This window comes from Lycium ferocissimum, chromosome 7 (assembly GCF_029784015.1).
Source record: "Lycium ferocissimum isolate CSIRO_LF1 chromosome 7, AGI_CSIRO_Lferr_CH_V1, whole genome shotgun sequence".
NCBI classification, from domain to species: domain Eukaryota; kingdom Viridiplantae; phylum Streptophyta; class Magnoliopsida; order Solanales; family Solanaceae; genus Lycium; species Lycium ferocissimum.
The window spans coordinates 62,938,336-62,959,448 of NC_081348.1; the positions used below are offsets into that span (position 1 = coordinate 62,938,336).

Consider the following 21,113-nt stretch of genomic DNA (forward strand, 5'->3'; position numbering starts at 1 on the left):
TTCCAATTTATGTGATGTAATTTGATTGGACAGTATTTAAGAAATAAAAGAAGATTTTTAAATCTTGTGGTCTAAAACAGACTAAAGATATTTGTATGGTTATAAATCATCTTGTTAAGCATAAAATGTAAAATTTAAAGTTAAATTATTACGAAAGAAAGAAATGTGCTTTTTTTTTTTAGATCGATTAAAAAGAAAAGTGTGTCATATAATTTGACACAGGAAGAGGAACTAACAACCAAAGTATAAGCCATAATAGATCAATACAAATTTTCCGTACGCATAGATATAAAGTTCGATTAAATGTACTGTCGGTCTTTTTATAAACTACAAAATAAATTTCTCCAGTTATAAAAGGTCAAAAAGAGTACTCAATATTACTACTACAATTTTTCGCACTGTTTGCGGTTGTGGTACAAAAAAAACCACCTTAGAGATTCCATTGAAAGAGGTAAACTATTTGTTCTTTTTTATTTTTTTTAAATGTTTGTTTGTTGGGGAGAATATTACAATTTACAGCTACATTTCCCAAAGCTAGAATTTCAAGATTTGGATGCCACTTACCATATTTTTGTCCAAATTATTGAGAATTATAAGCTGCTGTAACCAATCTTTTTGACCCAACAAGACTTTCTTGTTCCTTTGTATCTTCATCTTTATCTTAGGCCAACACCCATTTTAAAATTTCAGCTCAAAGTATGTATTTTTCTTTCCTTTATTTGGCTTTGGAATTTGTTGGGAAGATTCAAATATGCTATATTTAGGAAATTTGCCTTTTTGGATTTTCTTGAAATAGTGAACAGACCCTTGCCTTTCCGGCCCTTGCGCATAGCGGGGGTTTAGTGCACCGGGCTGTCCTTTTAGTGAATTTAGGATTTTGAATCATATTAATTTGAGATCTTTCATTCTTTTTGAGGTTTTCTACATTTCTTGGTTCTCAAGGGTCATTTTTCTTGTTGCTATTTGTTAATTGGACTTCAAAATTTGGCCCCTTTTGTTGCTTCTCTCTTATTTTATCAAGAAAGTTTGTATTTTTAATGCAAATTCTTAAGCAAGCTGATTTTTGTTTGAAGTTTGTAGATAACTAGCTTATGCTCTTTGCATTTGTTTCTGGAATATAGTTCTTGAAGTGATAGAACTTAAGCTTGTATTATTACAAATCTTGTACTATAGTTTAATTAGCTGCATTTTGCTGGGATTTGTTGATGATTAGCTGCTATAAGGTTTAACTAGTCTCTCTCTCTCTCTCTCTCACACACGCACACATACCGAGGCAAATGTTTTAATGGTCATTGATTATTCAATAATTGTTTGTTTTTAATTCAGTGTCACTTTCTTTAATCATTTCCTTCAAGTGTAATACTATTATAATTGACCTCTTTAATTAAATGATGTTGTTGCCTTGATTCTTGCCCCTTCTCCTTAAACAAATAACAGAACTAAATAAACAATACTTGTGTTTTTCTTTAATTGTGGAGAAAATGTTTATGATGGAAAGTTCCTTTTAGAATAAAATCCTTCATAAATTCCATCAGCAAGTTGCTAGTTGGGGTGTCTTTTTATGGTGCAGTTAGCCAAGTTGTGTTAGAATATCAATTTTATGTTATTTTTTGTAAACTCTGTGACTGCACAGAACGAATGTAAAGACAAGTTTTTTATGTTGGGAACTCATATGTCTTACTGATGTTTTAATCATTGTGCAGTAAAAGGTTCATTAAGAAGGATTACGACTGCACTTTTTAAAGGATTGTGCCAGTATCTCAGTAATGAATCAAGCAAAAATCAAGCGCAGAGTTGGTAAATATGAAATGGGAAGGACAATTGGTGAGGGAACATTTGCTAAAGTTAAGTTTGCAAGGAATTCAGAGACAGGTGATCCTGTAGCAATCAAGATTCTTGATAAGGATAAGGTCCTTAAGCACAAAATGGCTGAGCAGGTCAATCTTCAAAATATCTATCCGTTATGCTTTCTATTGTCTGGTGTTATCCACCTACCAATTATTTCGGAAACATAGATTACAGAAAAACTGTGTGAATAATGTCTCTTCGACATTTTACTTGGTTGTTGAGTTATGCATTTCTTATTCTTCTACAGTTTTAAGTTTTTTTGTGGGGATGTTAACCTCTTATAACTCTTGTTAATAAATTCACAGATAAAGCGGGAGATAGCTACAATGAAGTTAATCAGACATCCACATGTCGTTCAGTTATACGAGGTTTGTCCTCTCTCTATGTCAATGTGTATGTACTTGAAAATCTCACTTCAAATCTTCACCTCAACAATTTTTCAGCAAGACATCTTTAATTCACACTACCAAAGGGATAGTTTGATCAACGCTGCCTAGCAATAAACAAAAGCTTAAGCATTTTCTTTAGAGAATTTATAACTTACTTTAGGACAAGATAAAGTCTATTGCACAGAACAAACTAGTTGATTTGTTAATACGATTAGCTAGTATCAATGTGGTCTCGTTGAGTTTTTCATGTGCCCTTTCCAAAATTGAGCAGATTCAAGGCTTTTGGAGCAAAGGTTAAAATATATGTAGTAGCTGAGCTTCTCTGTGCCTATCTTGTTGAACAAACATTTGTACTTATGCTAGATTGTGGTACCTATCTTTTTTAAGCTTTGTTGTATTTTGATGGTTCTTTGCGTTACATATTACTAATGGTTTGTTCTGCTTATTATTTGTTCAATTATATTTTATAGATCCAGTCTTATACCATTTTACCTCATATAAGTTCCAATGGTCATCAGCATTTAACCTACTGAAGTTGGAGAGAGTTAAGACAGATTCTGGCCTTTTAACATAACCCTATATCTACATGCAGATATTTTGCTGGTATCCATGTACTGCCGTGGAATTGGCTAATATACTGGAGTAGTTAGTTAATCTTCTTGATCTACTCATGGTACTTTCCAAGTTTTTGAGAGTTACTAATAGCAACAGAGGTTCAGAAATGGATAAATAAAGAGAAGTTATTCTGATATTTTAATAATAGAGAGACACAAGCATCTCATATCTCTTAGAACAATCTGTCTGCATACAATAGATAGTTACCATACCATCCTACATTACTAAGATGCATTATTTATATAATAGGATGACCCATAACTACTAAACTACATTTATGATAGGAACATATAACTTCTAGTAACTGTAAGAAACTGCCTAGCAGATAACTTTCAGTAACTTATTAAGTAACTGCTCAATCCTCCTGGATTTCTATATTTCTTTGCTTCTTCCTCCTTGAATAAGTATGAAATATACGTGGCTTATCAGTACACCCCTCCTGGAAAGACGACTTGTCCTCAAGGCGAAAATCTGGAAACTGGGCAGCTAACAAGTCATAATTTTCCCAGCTAGCTTCTTCGAGAGGTCGACTAACCCATTGAATCAGCAACTCAAGTTGAGGATGGGCTGTTGGTGGTCTCCAACGATGATCTAGCACCTGTGCAGGGAGAGAATGAGCTCGCCCTCATCATTTAATGGTAGTTCCGGCGGCTGGGAAGGAATTTCAGAACCAAGGGCAGGCCTTAAGAGAGAAACATGGAAGATCGGATGGATTTTGGAACTGGCTGGAAGTTCAAGCTCATAGGATACAGGTCCCACTTTACGAATGACTTTGTAAGGGCCAAAGAAACGAGGGGACAGTTTCTGAAATGGACGGTTGGCCAAGGACTTTTGGCGATATGGCTGAAGACGTAAAAGGACAGCATCGCCAACATTAAAAGAGAGATCTCTGCGCTTAGAATCAGCCTGTGCTTTCATCCTAGATTGGGCTTTCAGAAGGTTGTCCTTCATAAGTTTCAGCATAGCATCTCTAGTCAACATCTGTTCTTCAAGGTCAGCAATATTGGTGTCGCCACGATGATAAGGATGCAGCGGCGGGGGATCACGTCCATACACAATCTTGAATGGAGAATAACCGGTAGATGTGTGAAACCCGGTATTGAAGGAATATTCAGCCCAAGCAAGAAACTTACTCCATTGGCGAGGCTGGTCATGAGCAAAGCAGCGCAAGTATGCCTCTAAACAACGATTGACAACCTCAGTTTGGCCATCAGATTGAGGATGATAGGAAGTGCCCATGCGAAGGCGAGTATTACTGAGGCGAAAGAGCTCCTGCCAAAAAGCACTAAGGAAAACAACATCACGATCAGACAAAATTGAACGTGGGATGCCATGATGCCGGATAATTTCCTTGCAAAAGAGGCCAGCAACAGATTTAGCAGTAAATGGGTGAGATAAGCCAATGAAATGACTGTATTTACTGAAACGATCCACTACCACCAATACTGAATCAAATCCACCAGATTTTGGAAGGCCGACAATGAAATCTAGTGAAATATCTTCCCAAACGCGCTCGGGAATAGGAAGAGGTTGTAGAAGACCGGCTGGAGCAAGTGTCTGATACTTATTTTTTTGGCATATCAAACAATGTTGGACATAGTGCTTGACATCTTTCTTCAAATGGGGCCAATAAAAACTCTCGGAAACCCGTTTAAGAGTTTTTAAGAAACCACCATGTCCTCCAACATGAGAATCATGAACCTCAGCTAATATCTTAGCTTTAAGAAAAGAATCATCAGGAATGACCAGTCGGGACTTGTAGTATAAAAGATTAGATGATATCTGAAAGTCCGGTAGAGAAGTGGGATCATCAAGCTTCTGTAAAAGAAGTTCCTTTGTATAAGGATCTGATTGCAACTTGGCTTGCAAATTTCCGAAATCCATGGAAATAGGAACCACCAAAGCCAAAAGACTGGCAGAATGTGGCCTGCGAGAAAGAGCATCTGCTCCTATATTTTCACGCCCAGGCTTATGAATGATAGTGAAGTCAAAAGGCAGAAGCTTCAACAAAAGGCGTTGTTGTTCGGCTGTGGTAATCCGCTGATCCAATAAGAATTTCAGACTATAATGATCAGTTTTCACAAAAAAATGATGCCCCAATAAATAATGTTTCCATTTCTGTAAAGCCAACACCAAGGCTAAGAGTTCCCTGTCATAGGCGGATTTGATTCTGTTAGAAAAAGACAAGCCTTTGCTGAAGTATGCGATGGGATGATCCTTCTGTAACAAAATGGCACCAATTCCTGTTGTAGAAGCATCACATTCCACCGTAAAAGGTTGAGTAAAATCTGGAAGACATAAAACAGGAACTGAAATCAAAGCTTCCTTTAACTGGTGGAAAGCATCAGTAGCATCATCAGTCCAATGAAATGCATCCTTCTTAGTCAAGTCAGTCAAAGGACGAGCCAGCATGCCATAATGACGCACAAAGCGTCGGTAATACCCGGTTAAACCCAAAAACCCACGTAGCTCCTTTATAGATTTAGGTAACGGCCATTCCAAGACAGCAGCAACCTTTTCAGGATCAACCCCCACACCGTCACTTGATACTGTATGACCCAGAAACCCGATTTGTGGTTGGTCAAATAAACATTTCTTGGGATTGGCATAGTAAGAATGGCTAGACAAAAGGCTAAGGGTTGTCCGAAGATGCTCATAATGTTGCTGGGAGTTAGGACTGTAGACTAGAATATCATCAAAGAAGACAAGGATGAATTTGCGCAAGTGGGGGCGGAAAAGATCATTCATGGCGGCTTGAAATGTGGACGGAGCATTAGTCAAACCAAAAGGCATGACAACATACTCATAATGGCCAGAATGAGTGCGAAAAGCAGTTTTAGAAATATCGGAAGGATTGACACGAATTTGGTGGTATCCAGAACGCAAGTCTATCTTAGAAAATATGGTTGACCCATGGAGTTCGTCAAGTAGTTCATCGATGTTGGGTATAGGGTATTTATCTGGGATGGTGATCTGATTAAGGCTACGGTAATCGACACACATACGCCAGCTACCATCTTTTTCTTAACTAACAGGACTGGACTCGCAAATGGACTGGAACTTGGACGAATAAAACCAGATTGCAACAGAATAGAGACTTGTTTTTCAATTTCAGTTTTTTGGGAGAAAGGATACCGATATGGACGTAAATTAGGGGTTTTGAATTTGGAAGCAAAGGGATAGAATGAGTGAATTGACGAAAAGGGGCAGGAATTGGGTTCTGAAAAGACATCATTAAACTCATTAAGGAGTTGTTGTATCATATGCGAAGTAGGGATGTCACCTGAATATTCGGTTGTGGCCACCAAGGATTGAAAGGATGCTGTTGCGAGTGTTTTACGAGCAACTCCTTGCAACTTGTAATTTTTCCATCTAATTGGAAGATTAGAAACATCTCATTCCAATTAGCTTGTATTGTGTTTAAGGAAGCCAACCATTTTATGCCCAACACAATGTCTGCTCCACCAATGAGAAAAGGGAAAAAATCTTGTGTGATGACCAACTGAGGAAATTCGACTGACAAGTCCTTGCAAATTCGATTGCATTTGATAATGTCACGATTTCCAATTTGGACACCGAAGGTGGGAACATGCTGGACTGCCAATCCAAGTTCCGCGACAAGTTCTTCAGCCACAAAATTATGCGTAGAGCCGCTGTCAACCAACATCAGCACTTTACGCCCACAAAGAGTGCCCTGAAGTTTCAAAGTTGAAGCAGATTCTTTGCCCAAAATTGCATGAAAGGAGATTTCTGCCAAATCAGTTGGGGGTATGTCGTCATTCTGTTTACCTTCAACATTTTGCACATCGTTCTCCTCTTCCAGTAACTCCAAATGTGCAAAAGTCCCAGGTTTGCAACGATGACCAGGGCTAAACTTGTCTCCACAACGGTAGCATAGGCCTTTTTCTCGCCGAATTTGTTGTTCAGAATTCAATTGGCGAGTGTTTGGAAGTGATGGTTGTTGGAAAGGACGTGTAACTGGTTGGCGGGATGATTGAAAATTAAACGATTCTCGAGCCGCTGGAGAGGAAGTCCCAATTGATGAAGGTCTTGATACAGAAGGCCAAGCGGTAACCTTACTGGACCGATTTGGTCCCAGTTTTCCTTCATATTCTAAAGCCAGACTCATTGCCTTATATACAGATCGAGGCTTGTGAATCCTAACGTCCACACGAAGGTCTTCTTTGAGCCCACTAAGGAAAACTCCAAGCAAACAGTGTTCTGGCCAATTTTGCACACGTGCTGCTCGTTTTGCAAATTCCTGCCTATACTCAAACACCGATCCAGTCTGTTGGATACTACACAAATGCTCATCTGGATTTTGAAATTCAGCGGGTCCATAATTTTCTTGCATAACTTTCACCAACTCATCCCAGTAATAAATGGTTCTTTCGCTGTTGATCCAAGCAAAAAAGATCCAATGCATCTCCTTCCAAAGACATTGAAGCCACATCAACCTTGCAATCATCAGGTGTTTGATAATATTGAAAATACTTTTCTGCTTTCAGAATCCAACCTCGAGGATCTCCTCCCTCATACTTCGGAAATTCCATCTTTGTGTGCGAACGCCGATAAGTCTCTGGATGCCTCCAAGTGCTATCGACCTCACCCTCTTCCGGTAAAACTTTAGATTTTCCTTGCTGATTCTGACTGTTTTTGCGCTTTTAATGCAGCAACATCTGCAGCCAAAGCATCTATGGCTTCCAATTTCGCTGCTATAGTGGTCAATTGTTGACCGATCTGATCATTAGTCGACATGATGGGTTCGCTGGTTGAAGCGTTGGTCCGTGTGTTAACCATGGCAGATCTTACTGCTCTGATACCAATAATAGCAACAGAGGTTCAGAAATGGATAAATAAAGAGAAGTTATTCTGATATTTTAATAATAGAGAGACACAAGCATCTCATATCTCTTAGAACAATCTGTCTGCATACAATAGATAGTTACCATACCATCCTACATTACTAAGATGCATTATTTATATAATAGGATGACCCATAACTACTAAACTACATTTATGATAGGAACATATAACTTCTAGTAACTGTAAGAAACTGCCTAGCAGATAACTTTCAGTAACTTATTAAGTAACTGCTCAATCCTCCTGGATTTCTATATTTCTTTGCTTCTTCCTCCTTGAATAAGTATGAAATATACGTGGCTTATCAGTTACACTCTGTATGAAATACACCATCAAAATCTTGAAAAATCAGAGGACTAGAAAAGTTTAAGTTGAAATTTCTGGAATTGAGAATTCCCAATTTGTGGAAAGTGACATGTACGTTTCACTCCCTCTAAATGTCTAAATTTTGGTAAAAGACCTTTTCGGATGTCATATAGTAAATGCTTACCTGGTACATTAAATCTGTTGACGAACAGCTTATGTTTTGAATATTTTATATGTTGGAGTTTTAACCTACTATAGAGAAGATGTGATTATGGATTATGGTGATGGCTGGGATTCATTTGCTACACTTTTTAAATCCACATCCTTCTCGTTTGTCTGCAGGTGTTGGCTAGCAAGACAAAGATATTCATTGTTCTGGAGTTCGTAACAGGTGGAGAGCTCTTTGACAAAATTGTAAGGACGATTCTTCCTTTCTTCTAATTTATTCGTTCCACATAGCTTTGGAGATAAAGAATTTGACCAGAGAGCATGAATTTGTATCTCACTGATTGCAAATTTAGGTTTCATGTGTCCTTCTGAAGCTATTCAAACCTATTTTTCACTTAATTTTTCTTCTGACGACTTACCATGTCATTAAGATGTTACCTGTTTATTGACGTTCAGGTAAATCATGGACGGATGCACGAAAAAGAAGCAAGGAAATATTTCCATCAGCTTATTAATGCTGTTGATTATTGTCATAGCAGGGGAGTCTACCATAGAGATCTAAAGGTGAGGTAGTGTTACTTTTGCAGCATGTTAGTTGGTAATTTCTGTTCTAGTTTGCCTTAAAGCTTTCCCGACTTTGTAGTCTTACCTTTATTTTGGCATTTTTTCGTGATGCAGCCTGAGAATTTACTGTTGCATGCCTCTGGACACCTCAAGGTTTCTGATTTTGGATTGAGTGCTCTGTCCCAGCAAGTCAGGGTAACTTTCTGATTATACATTCTCAAACTCTTTAACATATGTGTTGATACGACGCTTTTTACTTTGTGGTTGTCAAAATTAATGTAGAAAATCTTCAATTGTTTACCAATGTCTAAAGTCTTAACATCCGTTACTGATTGCCTTGAGTACATTTTTGTGTTTGAGAAATGTGGTAGTGATGACTCCTTCCCTCTCCCCTCAAGCTGAGGCCACAGATCTCCAAGTGATCGGAGTTTTAAAAATGCAAATCCAGTAATTGTCACTATAGAAACAAGCCAGCATATTTTTAACTGAAATCTATTTGTGTGCGCTTCTTCCTTTGATGTTCACTAGTCTAAACATCATTTTTCGGTAAATTTTGTGGAAGCAACGATGCGTGGGGCTAGAGACAATGCCATTAATTTGTGATTGACTGCTGATTAGTTGTTCACTTTAACTGCTTTGAGAATTATTGGATATGGACTTTCTTTTTTCCTTTTTAGCTAGACAACTCATGCTAGTTTCAAGCAGCTGTAGTACTGCAATATATGTCTTTCATTTAGGTGATAGTTAACCTTCATTTTGTAATCAGATATGATTCTTATTTAAGTCCAAATTTCCAGGATGATGGTTTACTCCATACCACATGTGGAACTCCTAACTATGTTGCTCCTGAGGTATGATGAAATTGGTTTAATAAGTCTCTTCTTGTTCACTTCTCACAAAGAAAAAAAGGTCTCCCTGTCATGTGCACCCTTTTTTCTTATTTTTCTCTTGGTCTAGAAAATGAGATTCTTCCTTTTAGGTACTCAATGATCATGGATATGACGGTACAACGGCGGACCTGTGGTCATGTGGAGTCATACTCTTTGTATTGCTTGCAGGTTACTTGCCTTTTGATGACTCTAATCTTATGAACCTGTATAAAAAAGTGAGCATTTGTTATCAATTCATTATGGAGTCAATCTGCTTTTGTTTTTCTTATTAATTTCATGAATGTCTATCACGGTCTGTGCAGATCTCTTCTGCTGAATTTAGTTGTCCACCTTGGATGTCTTTTGGCGCTATGAAGTTAATTACTCGCATCTTGGATCCAAACCCTATGACAGTAAGTATACTGTATTTCTGAATACAATATCGGATGTTAGCTTGCAACTAAAAAGACAACATCTTTTTTTTTCTCTTAGCGTATTACCGTTGCAGAAATTCTGGAGGACGAATGGTTCAAGAAAGATTATAAACCTCCTGTTTTTAATGAGAAAGAAGATGCCAACCTGGATGATGTTGAAGCTGTCTTCAAGGATTCTGAAGTGAGCAAACTGGAATGTGTAATTTTGCATTGAATTCAGAGGAAAGAATTGATTATTGTATAAAATCATCCTCACATGGTTCTCTTTTCCTTGACGCAACAACAGGAATATCATGTAACAGAGAAAAAGGAAGAGCAGCCAACACCCATGAACGCATTCGAGTTGATTTCAATGTCAAAAGGACTCAACCTTGGGAATCTCTTCGAGGAACAGCAGGTGACCGACGATGAACTTCCATTTTTGTCTGTTACTTCTCTTGCATGTTTTGGAATTTCTGGTTGATAAGCATGGTGTTTGTGCCTGGAGTTGCATCGTGTATAATTATACTTTCTCAGTAGGACATGCTTTAATGAAATTCATGTGAATGCCAAAAAACTTATGGTCACTTGGTAAGCGTTGGATAATTCTTTGTTCATTTCCAAGCACTCTACAGCCTGTTCTAAGATCAAAATCCAAAATATAAAAATGGGAAAGAAGTAAAGAATCAATTTGTTGTAGTAAAAGCAGCCTCTTCGCATTTACATAAAATAATAGATGACTTCTGGCAGACATGAGTCTGAATGCCCTGAGTTGCGCTAACCTGCTTAATTCATCAAGTTTAGTTGTCGAAAACGCTAGATGCTTCAAAATGCTGCGGCAATATTGCATGCATACACAACCTATCTTCCATCCCTTTCTCCTTTGTGTTGAATTTCGCTGTCTATGCCGCAAAAGGCTTTTAGAATGTCAACGTAACAACATTCCTGTCAGGAGGGAATTATTATCCAGAATTCTCAGTTTTTGATTTGCAGCCAAGTTTTTCCATACGAGCGAGGATGCAGATACACTAATTAAAAGCAGAATAAGTTTAAAAGGATTACTTAAAGAAAATGAATTCCTAAGTTCATTTTACTCCCTCTGTCTGAATAACACTGACCTTTCTTTATTAATCTACTCCAATAAACTTGGTCTCTTTTCCTGTATGACCATTTTTCTCTCCAACAATATGAACTAATAATACTCTATTATTTCACACTTGATTTGACATCTTACCAAGAGTAAGTTCCACTTTTTCACGCTACCATCTCAATACAACAATATATTCAAACACTACTCTTAAATAACTGCGCGGGTACAACTGTCTATTTTTTTGGGTCAGAGGTGGTGTCTTTGTTTTACTGAGTGAGTGTTCTGCTATGCACAATGTGTTGGGAAATGGGAAAGATATATGGTCTCTAATCTCTATATTAGTGATTCTTCGGTAGAGGATGATAACAATTTCTAAATTGGTACTCCACCTTGTCGGAAACATTTATGATGTGTGTATTACTATAATATTCCTCAATTAACAGATGTTTTGATTCCATCGTTCGCAGGGATTTAAGAGAGAAACAAGGTTCACATCTAAATGCTCGGCCAATGAAATAATCAGTAAGATTGAAGAAGCTGCAAAGCCCCTCGGTTTTGATGTTCACAAAAAGAACTACAAGGTAGTGATGAATTTCAAGCATGCATTTCATTTGGCATGTAGAATCCTAATAAATTAAAATAATTGTCATTCTACTCTTATACTTCAGATGAGACTTGAAAATGTTAAAGCTGGAAGAAAAGGAAACCTTAATGTTGCCACTGAGGTATGTTCAATGTGCATCATTGGTCATCTATTTTTATCTTATTTTATTATTACCTTTTTCGTTTTGTGATGAGGATTACCATCAGTACTTATGACAATTGTTTGGTCTTGAATTTAGGTATTTCAAGTTGCCCCTTCTCTTCATATGGTTGAAGTGCGAAAGGCAAAAGGAGATACTTTGGAATTCCACAAGGTACCATATTCACCTAACTGCCGCAAAAGTTATCTAAATGACAATGCTGAAATGTGTAGATATTAGTAGGTTTTGATAGGCAAAAGTCTTGCACAGTCACAAGCTGATTACTCGTGATTGAGCAACCTAATCCTGGAGTTACTGTTTGACACAAGATAGCAACAGAGATAAGAGGTTATATGCATGTTTTAAGATTAGGGAGAAAAGTCACTCCTTGGAAATGAACGTGACATTGTTATCCTTTGTCCCAGATAAAAGAAGAGTACAGATATGTTTAGAAAACAATCAAGAACCATGGGAAAGTGGGAGGAGGGGAAGGAAGGACTATCTTAAAGACACATGGAAGAACTAATGGATGTTTAGCTAAATAAAAAGATCATGCTTGTATCATTACAATCTATATACTTATTTTCTACTTCATAATTTCCAGAAGGCATAGGTTTTTGCTGTGTATTACATAACCGGAAATTCATCAGTGCCTTGTTGATTTTTGAATTCTGATAGTTTTTGCATTCTTCTCTTTTTCGTTGCCTCTTTTAGCTAATAATCAATCCTGAATGATCTGTATTTTGACATTAATTCAGTTTTATTCATTGTTTGATCATTTTGTTGTACATCATTCATGCAGTTTTACAAGAATCTGTCAACTAGCCTAGAGGATGTAGTATGGAAAACTGAAGAGGAAATGCAAGATAGGTAGTATTACTACCATGAACTGCAATGGCATTAGCTTTTGCTTCGGGCCACTACTCGTATAAATCTTTGCAACTTCTTTCTTTCTTCCTTTCTTTCCCCGTTTTGTTCTTTTTTTCTGTTTTTTGGTCTGTTCTTTGTAGCGGGACTTTTTTCTCCCAATGAGCCAATGACCATATTAGGATTTACCATTTGTTTCATTATGCGTAGGACTTTTATTCCTATCAATATGCAGTTTGTATAACTGGTAAACGCTTTTGACAATTGTATGCATACAGCTTTTCAGCACCCTCAAAAACAAAAACAAAAAAAGAAGATCCACTAAGGAGAATTATCGTTTTCCTTGTCCCATATGCAGTTTGTATAATTGGTATGTACGTGCACAATTTTTACAGATTATTAGCTCCCTCAAAAAAAAGAAATGCCTCTTATGAAAAATTAGTTTTTTCATTATACCCTGTCGACCAGCCCGTAAAAATAAAAAGAAAGAAAAGAAATCATGTCAGAGGGAATTTTTTTTATTTTCTTTTTGAGCGATATCAGAAGAAATTCTTCCTTGCCAGAATTGGCCTAGGCATATGACTTGCCATGCTTTTTGGGCTTGACCCTTGTGGGAGGAGCTGAGAGTAATGGATGAAAGGAAGAGGGAAAAATTGTAGAGGGTTTACTCAAACGTTCAACTAGGACTAAAAAAGATTATTCTTAGTAGAAGTGTTGGAATTGTTTCAAGAATTTTTGCTACAACTATGTAAAGCGTAACTCTAATTCTAAGGCTGAGCCTATGATAGTGTAGCAGTTTATCAACACAAAGTTTGTGCTTAGAAATCAAGTTCGGGAGAAATGGCTCTTTTTTAGGGGGGAGAGGGAGATGTTGGCAGATACATTTCACAAGAAGTTGCTGTGTGTTTAATAAAGGACGCTTGTTTAGTGCAATTGAGCATTATGGATAGGAGTTGAATAAAGAGACAGAGAGCAGAATAATCTGAAGTAAAAGAATGTGATGACTTTTCAGTGATCAAACTGTAGGATTTACAAGGAATTTATACAAAGAAAGGAGGCCTAATTAACTCCTGATTGCTAGCTAATGGCGGTTAGCCATTAATAGGAAATCCCTGATTTTGGGGAGATTCCTGATTTAGGGCTGCTAACTAAAGATAACTTAGGTTGATAAATAAGGATAATTAACACCCTCCCTCAAACTAATGATATGTATCACAAAGCAGGAGTTTGGACAGAAGAAAATTGTGTCGACTTCTTGACATGGCCTTTGCAAACAAATCGACCCCAATTGAGCTTTAGAAGATATATACTTCAGGTTAATGCTCCGATCTTCAATCAGTTCTCTGATGTAGTGACAATCTACATCTATGTGTTTGGTATTTTCATGGTGAACGGGGTTGGTTGCTATTCAGATTGCACTTGTGTTATCTCCATATAATGTGGTTGATCCTTCCATTGTGATGCCAAGTCCTGATAATATCCTTCGTAGCCAAATGATTTCAGAGCTTGCATCAGACATACTTCTATACTCTGCCTCTGTGGATGACTTCGATGTTCGAGCCTGTTTTTTGCATTTCCAAAAGATCATGCACCAGCCTGGCATCATGCACCAGCCTGTAGTGGATTGTCTTGAATCAGGGCATCCTTCCCAATCCACATATCCCACCATGTCCAGTGATGAAGATGATGGAAATAAGAGACTTCGATTCACAATGACTCTTATGTATCTAATAACCTTGAACAAAGCTGAGTAGTGAATCTTGTAAGGCTTGGTAACGAATTGACTTAACACCTATTGTTGAATGGTGGCGATTTAATCACAATACGCTTTCTGTGAATGGTGCGTATTTGATTATAATGCGCTCACATAAATATGTGATATGATGTATTTTAGGAAAAGATACTAGGAGTTATTCTAGGAAAATAGTTAAGAGGAAATCCTTGATTTAAGGATCTCCTATGAATTAGGGATTCATTAGTTTTTTACGATCTTTTTGTTCTAGTATAAATCTTTGTACGATTCGTGAATAAAAGTAAGCTTTGCATTACGTGAAAGCTTTCATGGTATCGAGTGGGAGTTTTATCCCTAAAACCATATGGGCAAAACAGTTCTTGGAACATCGACGGAAGACAAAAGTTCTTCTCAGAACGGAAAATCGATGGCACGAGGAGGCGATGCTTCTCACATGCCCTTCCGATTAACTTCTCATCGATTAAACGGGAAGAACTATCGGAATGGGCACGGTCGTAAAGCTTGCAATCGATGGCCGTGGAAAGTTGGGACATACGGCCCAAGAGACGAAAAAGCCGGAAGTCGGAGACCCAAAGTTGAAAACTTGGAGATCGGAGAACTCGCTCGTGATTGCACTGGCTAATAAATTCCATGGAACCGGTCATAGGTAAACCTTATCTTTTTCTACCCACTTTGCTAAAGATGTGTGGGAAGGCATTGAGAGACATATTCGATGTAGAAAATGCCTCTCAAATTTTTGAGTTAAAAAATTAAACTATGGCAAGCTAAGCGGGGGTGAGAGGAGGAAGTCACTTTGCTTATTATAATGAAATGGTGTCTCTGTGGCGGGAATTAGACCGGTGTTACAATGATGAATGGGAGTGTCCGGTGGATAGTGTGAAAAAAAAGGGAAGAAAATGAGAGAGTTTACCTTTTTTTTAGCGAGGACTAAATAGAGAGTTTGACGACGTTAGGTCACGAATCTAGGAAAGAACCCTTTGCCCTCGCTTCGTGAAACCTTTTACGAAGTTGGGAGAGAGGAAACTAGGAGGAAAGTTATGCTAAAACTTGATTTTAACCTTGAACTAAAACCCGCCATAGACTCTTGACTCTTTAATGTGAAAAATGAAGACGACAAAAAGAAAAAGCCATGGTGCGATCATTGTAAAAAACAACGGCACACCCGTGAAACATGTTGGAAGATTCATAGGAAACCACCAAACCGGAAGAAGAAAGGAGTTGATAATCGTGGCTCTCAATATCAACATGGTCGGGCTTTCCAAACTTGTTTTGATCGGGGACGATGTCTTCTCCGAAACATCTCCATTCACAAAGGAACAAGCTGAAATTCGCACAAACTCCTTCAATCTCACAATTTTGTCCTAGTGCACCAAATCCTTCTAATCCTTCTTGTTCTTTTCTTTGAAACGGTGTATTGTACCGTCCGCTTTTCTTAGTGCCAAATCTAACCAAATAAATCTTTGGATCATAGATTCGGGAGCTAGTGATCACATGACGGAAGTTCCCATTTTTTCTCTACTTACACTCCTTGTGCGGGGAATAATAAAGTCAAGATAGGCGATGGTTCCTTCTCCGCAATTCTTTGGAAAAGGCATTAAATTATCACCATCTCTCGCACTTCATGATATCCTTCATGTTCCAAAACTTTCTTGCAACTTTGGTTTCGTCGAAGAATTAACCCGTTCTCTTAATTGTCGTGCTATTTTTGACTCGATTTGTGTGAATTTCGGGACAAGGTCTCGGGGAAGACGATTGGCGGTGCTAGAGAATGCGGAGGTCTTTATTTTCTTGAGAATGGGAACAACTCACTACAATCGAATCCAATTTGTTTGAACTCTACTTCGTTTTGAATAAAGTCATGCTTTGGCACTATAGGCTTGGACATCTAGTTTTTATTATTTAAGACATTTGTTACCTCAACTATTTAGAAATAAAAATCCGTCTTTGTTCCGATGTGAATTACGTGAAATGGCTAAGCATCACCGATCCTTTTTTCCCTCTCAAAAGTATCGGGCTTCAAAGCCTTTTACGATGATTCATAGTGATGTTTGGGGACCATCTAGGATTTCAACAATGTCCGGAAAGCGATGGTTTGTAACTTTTATTGACGATCATACTAGGCGAGTTGGGTTTATTTATTGAAGGACAAAACGGAGGTAAAAAATGTGTTTGAAACTTTCTATGTCATGGTAGAAACACAATTTAATGAAAAAATCAAGATTTTTAGAAGTGATAATGGTCGTGAATTTTTTAATGAACAATTAGGAAGTTTTTTCGGAAAAAAATGGGGTAGTACACCAAAGCTCTTGTCCGGATACACCTCAACAAAATGGCATCGCGAAAGGAAGAATAGGCACCTTTTAGAGGTAACGAGGGCTTTAATGTTTACTAGTAAAGCTCCACGGTACCTTTGGGGAGAGGCTCTCTTGATCGCTACTTACCTTATTAATAGGATGCCATCCGCCTCTCAAATTTAGAACACCTTTTAATGTATTCGGAGAGAGAGTTTTCCTAGTTCTAGACTAGCTGAGATCCGCCATCGAAGGGTTTTGGGTGTACAACGTTTGTTCATATTCATCCTCATAATCGTAGTAAACTTGAACGCGAGCTAGGAAGTGTGTTTTTGTAGGATATGCTCAAGTCAAAAGGGATATAAGTGTTATGATCCACGTCTTTAGAAGGATAATTGTCACAATGGATCTAACTTTTTTGAGTCCCAACTCTATTTTACTACTCATCTTCGGGGGGAGTATCATGTAGGTGAAGATTCGTCTTTTTGGGATATTGAGGAAACTAGACATCAAACAAATAAGGAGCTAGACTTTACGATAAATGCTAATGTGAGGGATATAGGAGAAGATATGAATATGTGTGATCCAAGAGATAATAGGGACCCAGTGACTTAAATGATAAGAACTCGATAATGAACATGTAGAGCCTTCGGATGACAAAATTAAAAATGGAAACAGAGAACAAACAAAGAAATACGGGTGTATTCGAGAAGGAACCGAACTCAAGGCAAAAAGACCGAAAATTCTCAACACTATCAACGGATCGGTTCCGCGGGACCTTGCGGAATCCAAGGTAATCTTCCACCGATTCTAATTCTAATTCCTTCTCGGATACGGATCTTCCTATTGCAAAACGCAAAGGTGTTAGAAATCCCTCTAAATATCCTATTTCTATGTTTGTGTCCTATAAAAAGTTGTCTCTAGTTATTGACCTTTACTTCACAACTTTCTAGTGTGGAGATTCCAAAAAATGTGCGGGATGCTCTACGAGTTCCCGAGTGGAAGGAGGCTATTTTGGAGGAAATGCGAGCTCTTGAAAAAAATGACACGTGGGAGTTGGTGGATCTACCAAAAGGAAAAAAACCGATTGGCCGCAAATGGGTGTTCACCACCAAATTCAAATCGGACGGGTCCTTGGAGAGGTATAAGGCCCTTTAGTAACAAAGGATTTACGCAAACATATGGCATTGACTATGTCGAGACGTTTGCTCCGATGGCTAAGCTAAACTCGATTAGAGTTCTCTTGACAATCGTGGTAAATCTTGATTGGTCTCTTGAAGATTAGATGTGAAGAATGCTTTCTTGAATGGGCAATTAGAGGAAGAAGTCTATATGGAACCCCCGCGTGTTTTGAAGAGAAGTACAAGTCAAAGATATGTAGACTTAGAAAATCTCTTTATGGCCTCAAACGATCTCCACGGGCTTGGTTCGAAAGATTTACTCAATTCGTGAAGAAGCAAGGGTATGTGCGAGACAAGACGAGATCACACATTGTTTACTCGACATTCGCTAGAAGGAAAAACAACAGTTCTTATAGTGTACGTCGATGATATCATCCTCGCGGGAGATGATGTAGTTGAAATAAAAAATTTGAAGGAACGTCTTGCCTCGAATTTGAGATAAAGGACTTAGGCCTGAGAAGTATTTTCTTGGCATGGAGGTTGCACGATCAAAGAAAGGAATTATAGTCTCACAAAGGAAGTATGTTCTTGATCCGTTAAAAGAAACGGAATGAGTGGTTGTAGACCGGTGAAACTCCATTGACGAATGTAAAGTTTGCAAAGGAAGGAAAATTGATTGATAGGGACGATATCGAGATTGGTAGGCAAGTTGATTTACTTGTCTCATACTAGACCCGATATCGCCTTTCAGCTGTGAGTCTAGTCGGTCAATTCATGCATTCTCCACGAGAAGAACACCGAGAAGGCGTTTATCGAATCTAAGGTATCTAAAGAGTTCCCTGGGAAAGGGTTGTTCTTCGAAAGAATGAGCAAAGAAGTGTTGAGGCTTATACGGATGCGGACCGGGTTTGGTTCATCTACGGATAGAAGGTCTACATGCGGATATTGCACATTTGTATGGGGAAATTTAGTGACATGGAGAAGTAAGAAGCAAAACGTGGTGGCTCGAAGTATGGCGAAATTTGAAGTATCGATCCATGGCACGTGGAATTTGTGAAATGTTATGGCTCAAGAGATTATTGCAAGAACTAAGAAGACCTGTAGAGTCTACCAATGAAGTTGTATTGCGACAATAAAAGCCGCCATAAGCATTGCTCATAATCCGATTCAACATGAGAACAAAACATGTTGAAGTGGACGACACTTCATTAAAGAGAAGATTGAAGATGGAAGCGTGTGTATCCCTTTTGTACCAACAAAAGAACAAGTTGCGAGATATTTTCACAAAAGGTCTTTTCGAACTACCTTTGAGACCTTTGTCGACAAGTTAGGCATGTTCGACATGTACATGCCAACTTGAGGGGGAGTGTTGAATGGTGGCGATTTAATCACAACTGCTCTTGTGAATGGTAGCCGCATTTGATTATAATGCTCCTATAAATATGTGATATGATGTATTTTAGGAAAAGATACTAGGAGTTATTCTAGGAAAATAGTTAAGAGGAAATCCTTGATTTAAGGATCTCTCTATGAATTAGGGATTCATTAGTTTTTTCGATCTTTTTGTTCTAGTATAAATACTTGTACGATTCGTGAATAAAGTAAGCTTTGCATTCTGTGAAAGCTTTCACCTATCTTTGCATAAGAGATATCAGGACGACTCATAGTAAGATATATAAGTGATCCAACAAGACGTCTATACAAAGTCTGATCTCCAAAAATCTCTCCTTTATCTTTTTTGTATTTCGTATTTGCTTCCATTGAGTATGAACCTTCTTATGATCTATAAGATTGGCCAACCGAACCGGATTTTCTCCATATTTTTGTTGACTTAATCGAATGCCTTCTTTTCCATAACTTACCTCCAAACCCAAAAAATATGTTAACTTTCCTAAGTCTTTCACCTTGAATGAGCAGTGTAACAGTTTCTTCAAATGAAAGATTCCAACGTCATCATTTCCCGTGATAATCATGTTATCTACATAAAGGAGGATAATAGTAATACCTGAGCTAGAGCAGCGTAAGAATAATGAATAATCTGAGCTGCTCTGAGTAAAACCAGCACCCAAGATGGTAGTTCAAAATTTTTGAAACTAAGAGCTAGAAGCCTGCTTTAATCCATAGAGAGATTTCTTAAGACGACACATCTGATTTGGATTAGAATGTTCGTAACTTGGTGGTGGATTTATGCAGACCACTTCTTGCAAGTCTCCATGCAGGAAAGCATTCTTGACTTCTAGTTGATGTAACTTAGCTTCCAACTTCTTATTGACGCTAAAGCAAGCAATATACGTATTATCGTCATCTTAGCAACTGGATCAAAGGTTTCATCATAGTCGATTCCATATTCCTGCTTGTATCCTTGAGCTACTAATCTTGCCTTGTATCGATCTAGGGATCCATCAACTTTCACTTTGATTGAGTATACCCATCTACTTCCAATAATTGTTGCATCTATTGGTCTATCCACCATCTCCCATGTATCATTCTCCTCAAGGGCGACTAATTCTTTATGCATTGCATCCTCCCAACACTTCTGATCACTAGCCTGCATATAAGAATTTGGTACAGCTATAGAATTCAAGGTTGTTAGTAAGGCATAAGATCGGCCATATTCACCTGTTGAGTATCCATATCGATCCGGAGGAGGAGCATGACGAGATGATCGTCTAGCGGGATCAATGATATTTTGACGAGGAGAAGGTTGGTTATTAGGGCTTAATGAAACATTATGTGTGTCAGGTGGGTGAGGTAAAGGATTAGTGTTTACCAAAATAGTGTCATTATCAAAAAAAGGATCAAAGTCATAAGTAGTACTTGTTGTGGCAGATGACAAGTACGACGATGGACCAGTGGCTAGGTTGCTATGGCAGGTAGAATCACGAGTAGAAAACTTTTTCAAAAAGGATAAGGTAGAAGATTGTGAGTCTTTGTTGACAGAACTAAAAGAATTCCCAAAGAAGATAACATGTCGAGAAATTCTCAATAAATGATGTGTTGAATCATGACACAAATACCCCTTTTGAATATCATTGTATCCCAAAAAAATACATTTAACAGCTTTTGAAGATAATTTATGACATTTATGACATTCATGAAATGGAAGAAGAACAAAATATACATAACCAAATACTTTAAGATGCGAATAATCAGACAATTTTTTGAAAAGAATAAAATAAGGGAAATTTTATTTCAAAGCTGAAGATGATTGTC

At 37.9% G+C, this 21,113-nt stretch overlaps 1 protein-coding gene across 3 annotated transcripts; it reads left to right on the forward strand.

Moving 5' to 3' along the window:
* Positions 1-299: 299 nt before the first annotated feature.
* On the forward strand, positions 300-13,086 carry LOC132061804 (CBL-interacting serine/threonine-protein kinase 3-like). 3 transcript variants are annotated; one of them, XM_059454446.1, is made up of 15 exons: positions 300-451; positions 1,704-1,937; positions 2,154-2,216; positions 8,364-8,435; positions 8,646-8,753; positions 8,868-8,948; positions 9,551-9,604; positions 9,733-9,858; positions 9,946-10,035; positions 10,115-10,237; positions 10,343-10,453; positions 11,593-11,706; positions 11,794-11,850; positions 11,968-12,042; positions 12,671-13,086. In XM_059454446.1, the coding sequence occupies exons 2-15, from the start codon at positions 1,767-1,769 to the stop codon at positions 12,740-12,742; spliced, it is 1,317 nt and encodes a 438-aa protein (XP_059310429.1). In that variant the 5' UTR covers positions 300-451; positions 1,704-1,766; the 3' UTR covers positions 12,743-13,086. The 3 variants fall into 3 exon arrangements, with proteins under 3 accessions (XP_059310429.1, XP_059310430.1, XP_059310431.1); XM_059454447.1 differs by lacking the exon at positions 12,671-13,086 and adding an exon at positions 12,294-12,537; XM_059454448.1 differs by lacking the exon at positions 300-451 and adding an exon at positions 2,830-2,910 and having other exon boundaries at positions 1,880-1,937.
* The last annotated feature ends 8,027 nt before the right edge of the window (positions 13,087-21,113 follow it).

What these genes read in the sequence shown, in the direction of transcription:
- LOC132061804 (XM_059454446.1), top strand. Translation starts at nt 1,767, where the DNA reads ATGAATCAAGCAAAAATCAAGCGCAGAGTTGGTAAATATGAAATGGGA. An exon ending in TTATGAACCTGTATAAAAAA is followed by an intron (nt 9,859 to 9,945) that starts GTGAGCATTTGT and finishes CGGTCTGTGCAG; the next exon opens with ATCTCTTCTGCTGAATTTAG. An exon ending in ACCTTAATGTTGCCACTGAG is followed by an intron (nt 11,851 to 11,967) that starts GTATGTTCAATG and finishes TCTTGAATTTAG; the next exon opens with GTATTTCAAGTTGCCCCTTC.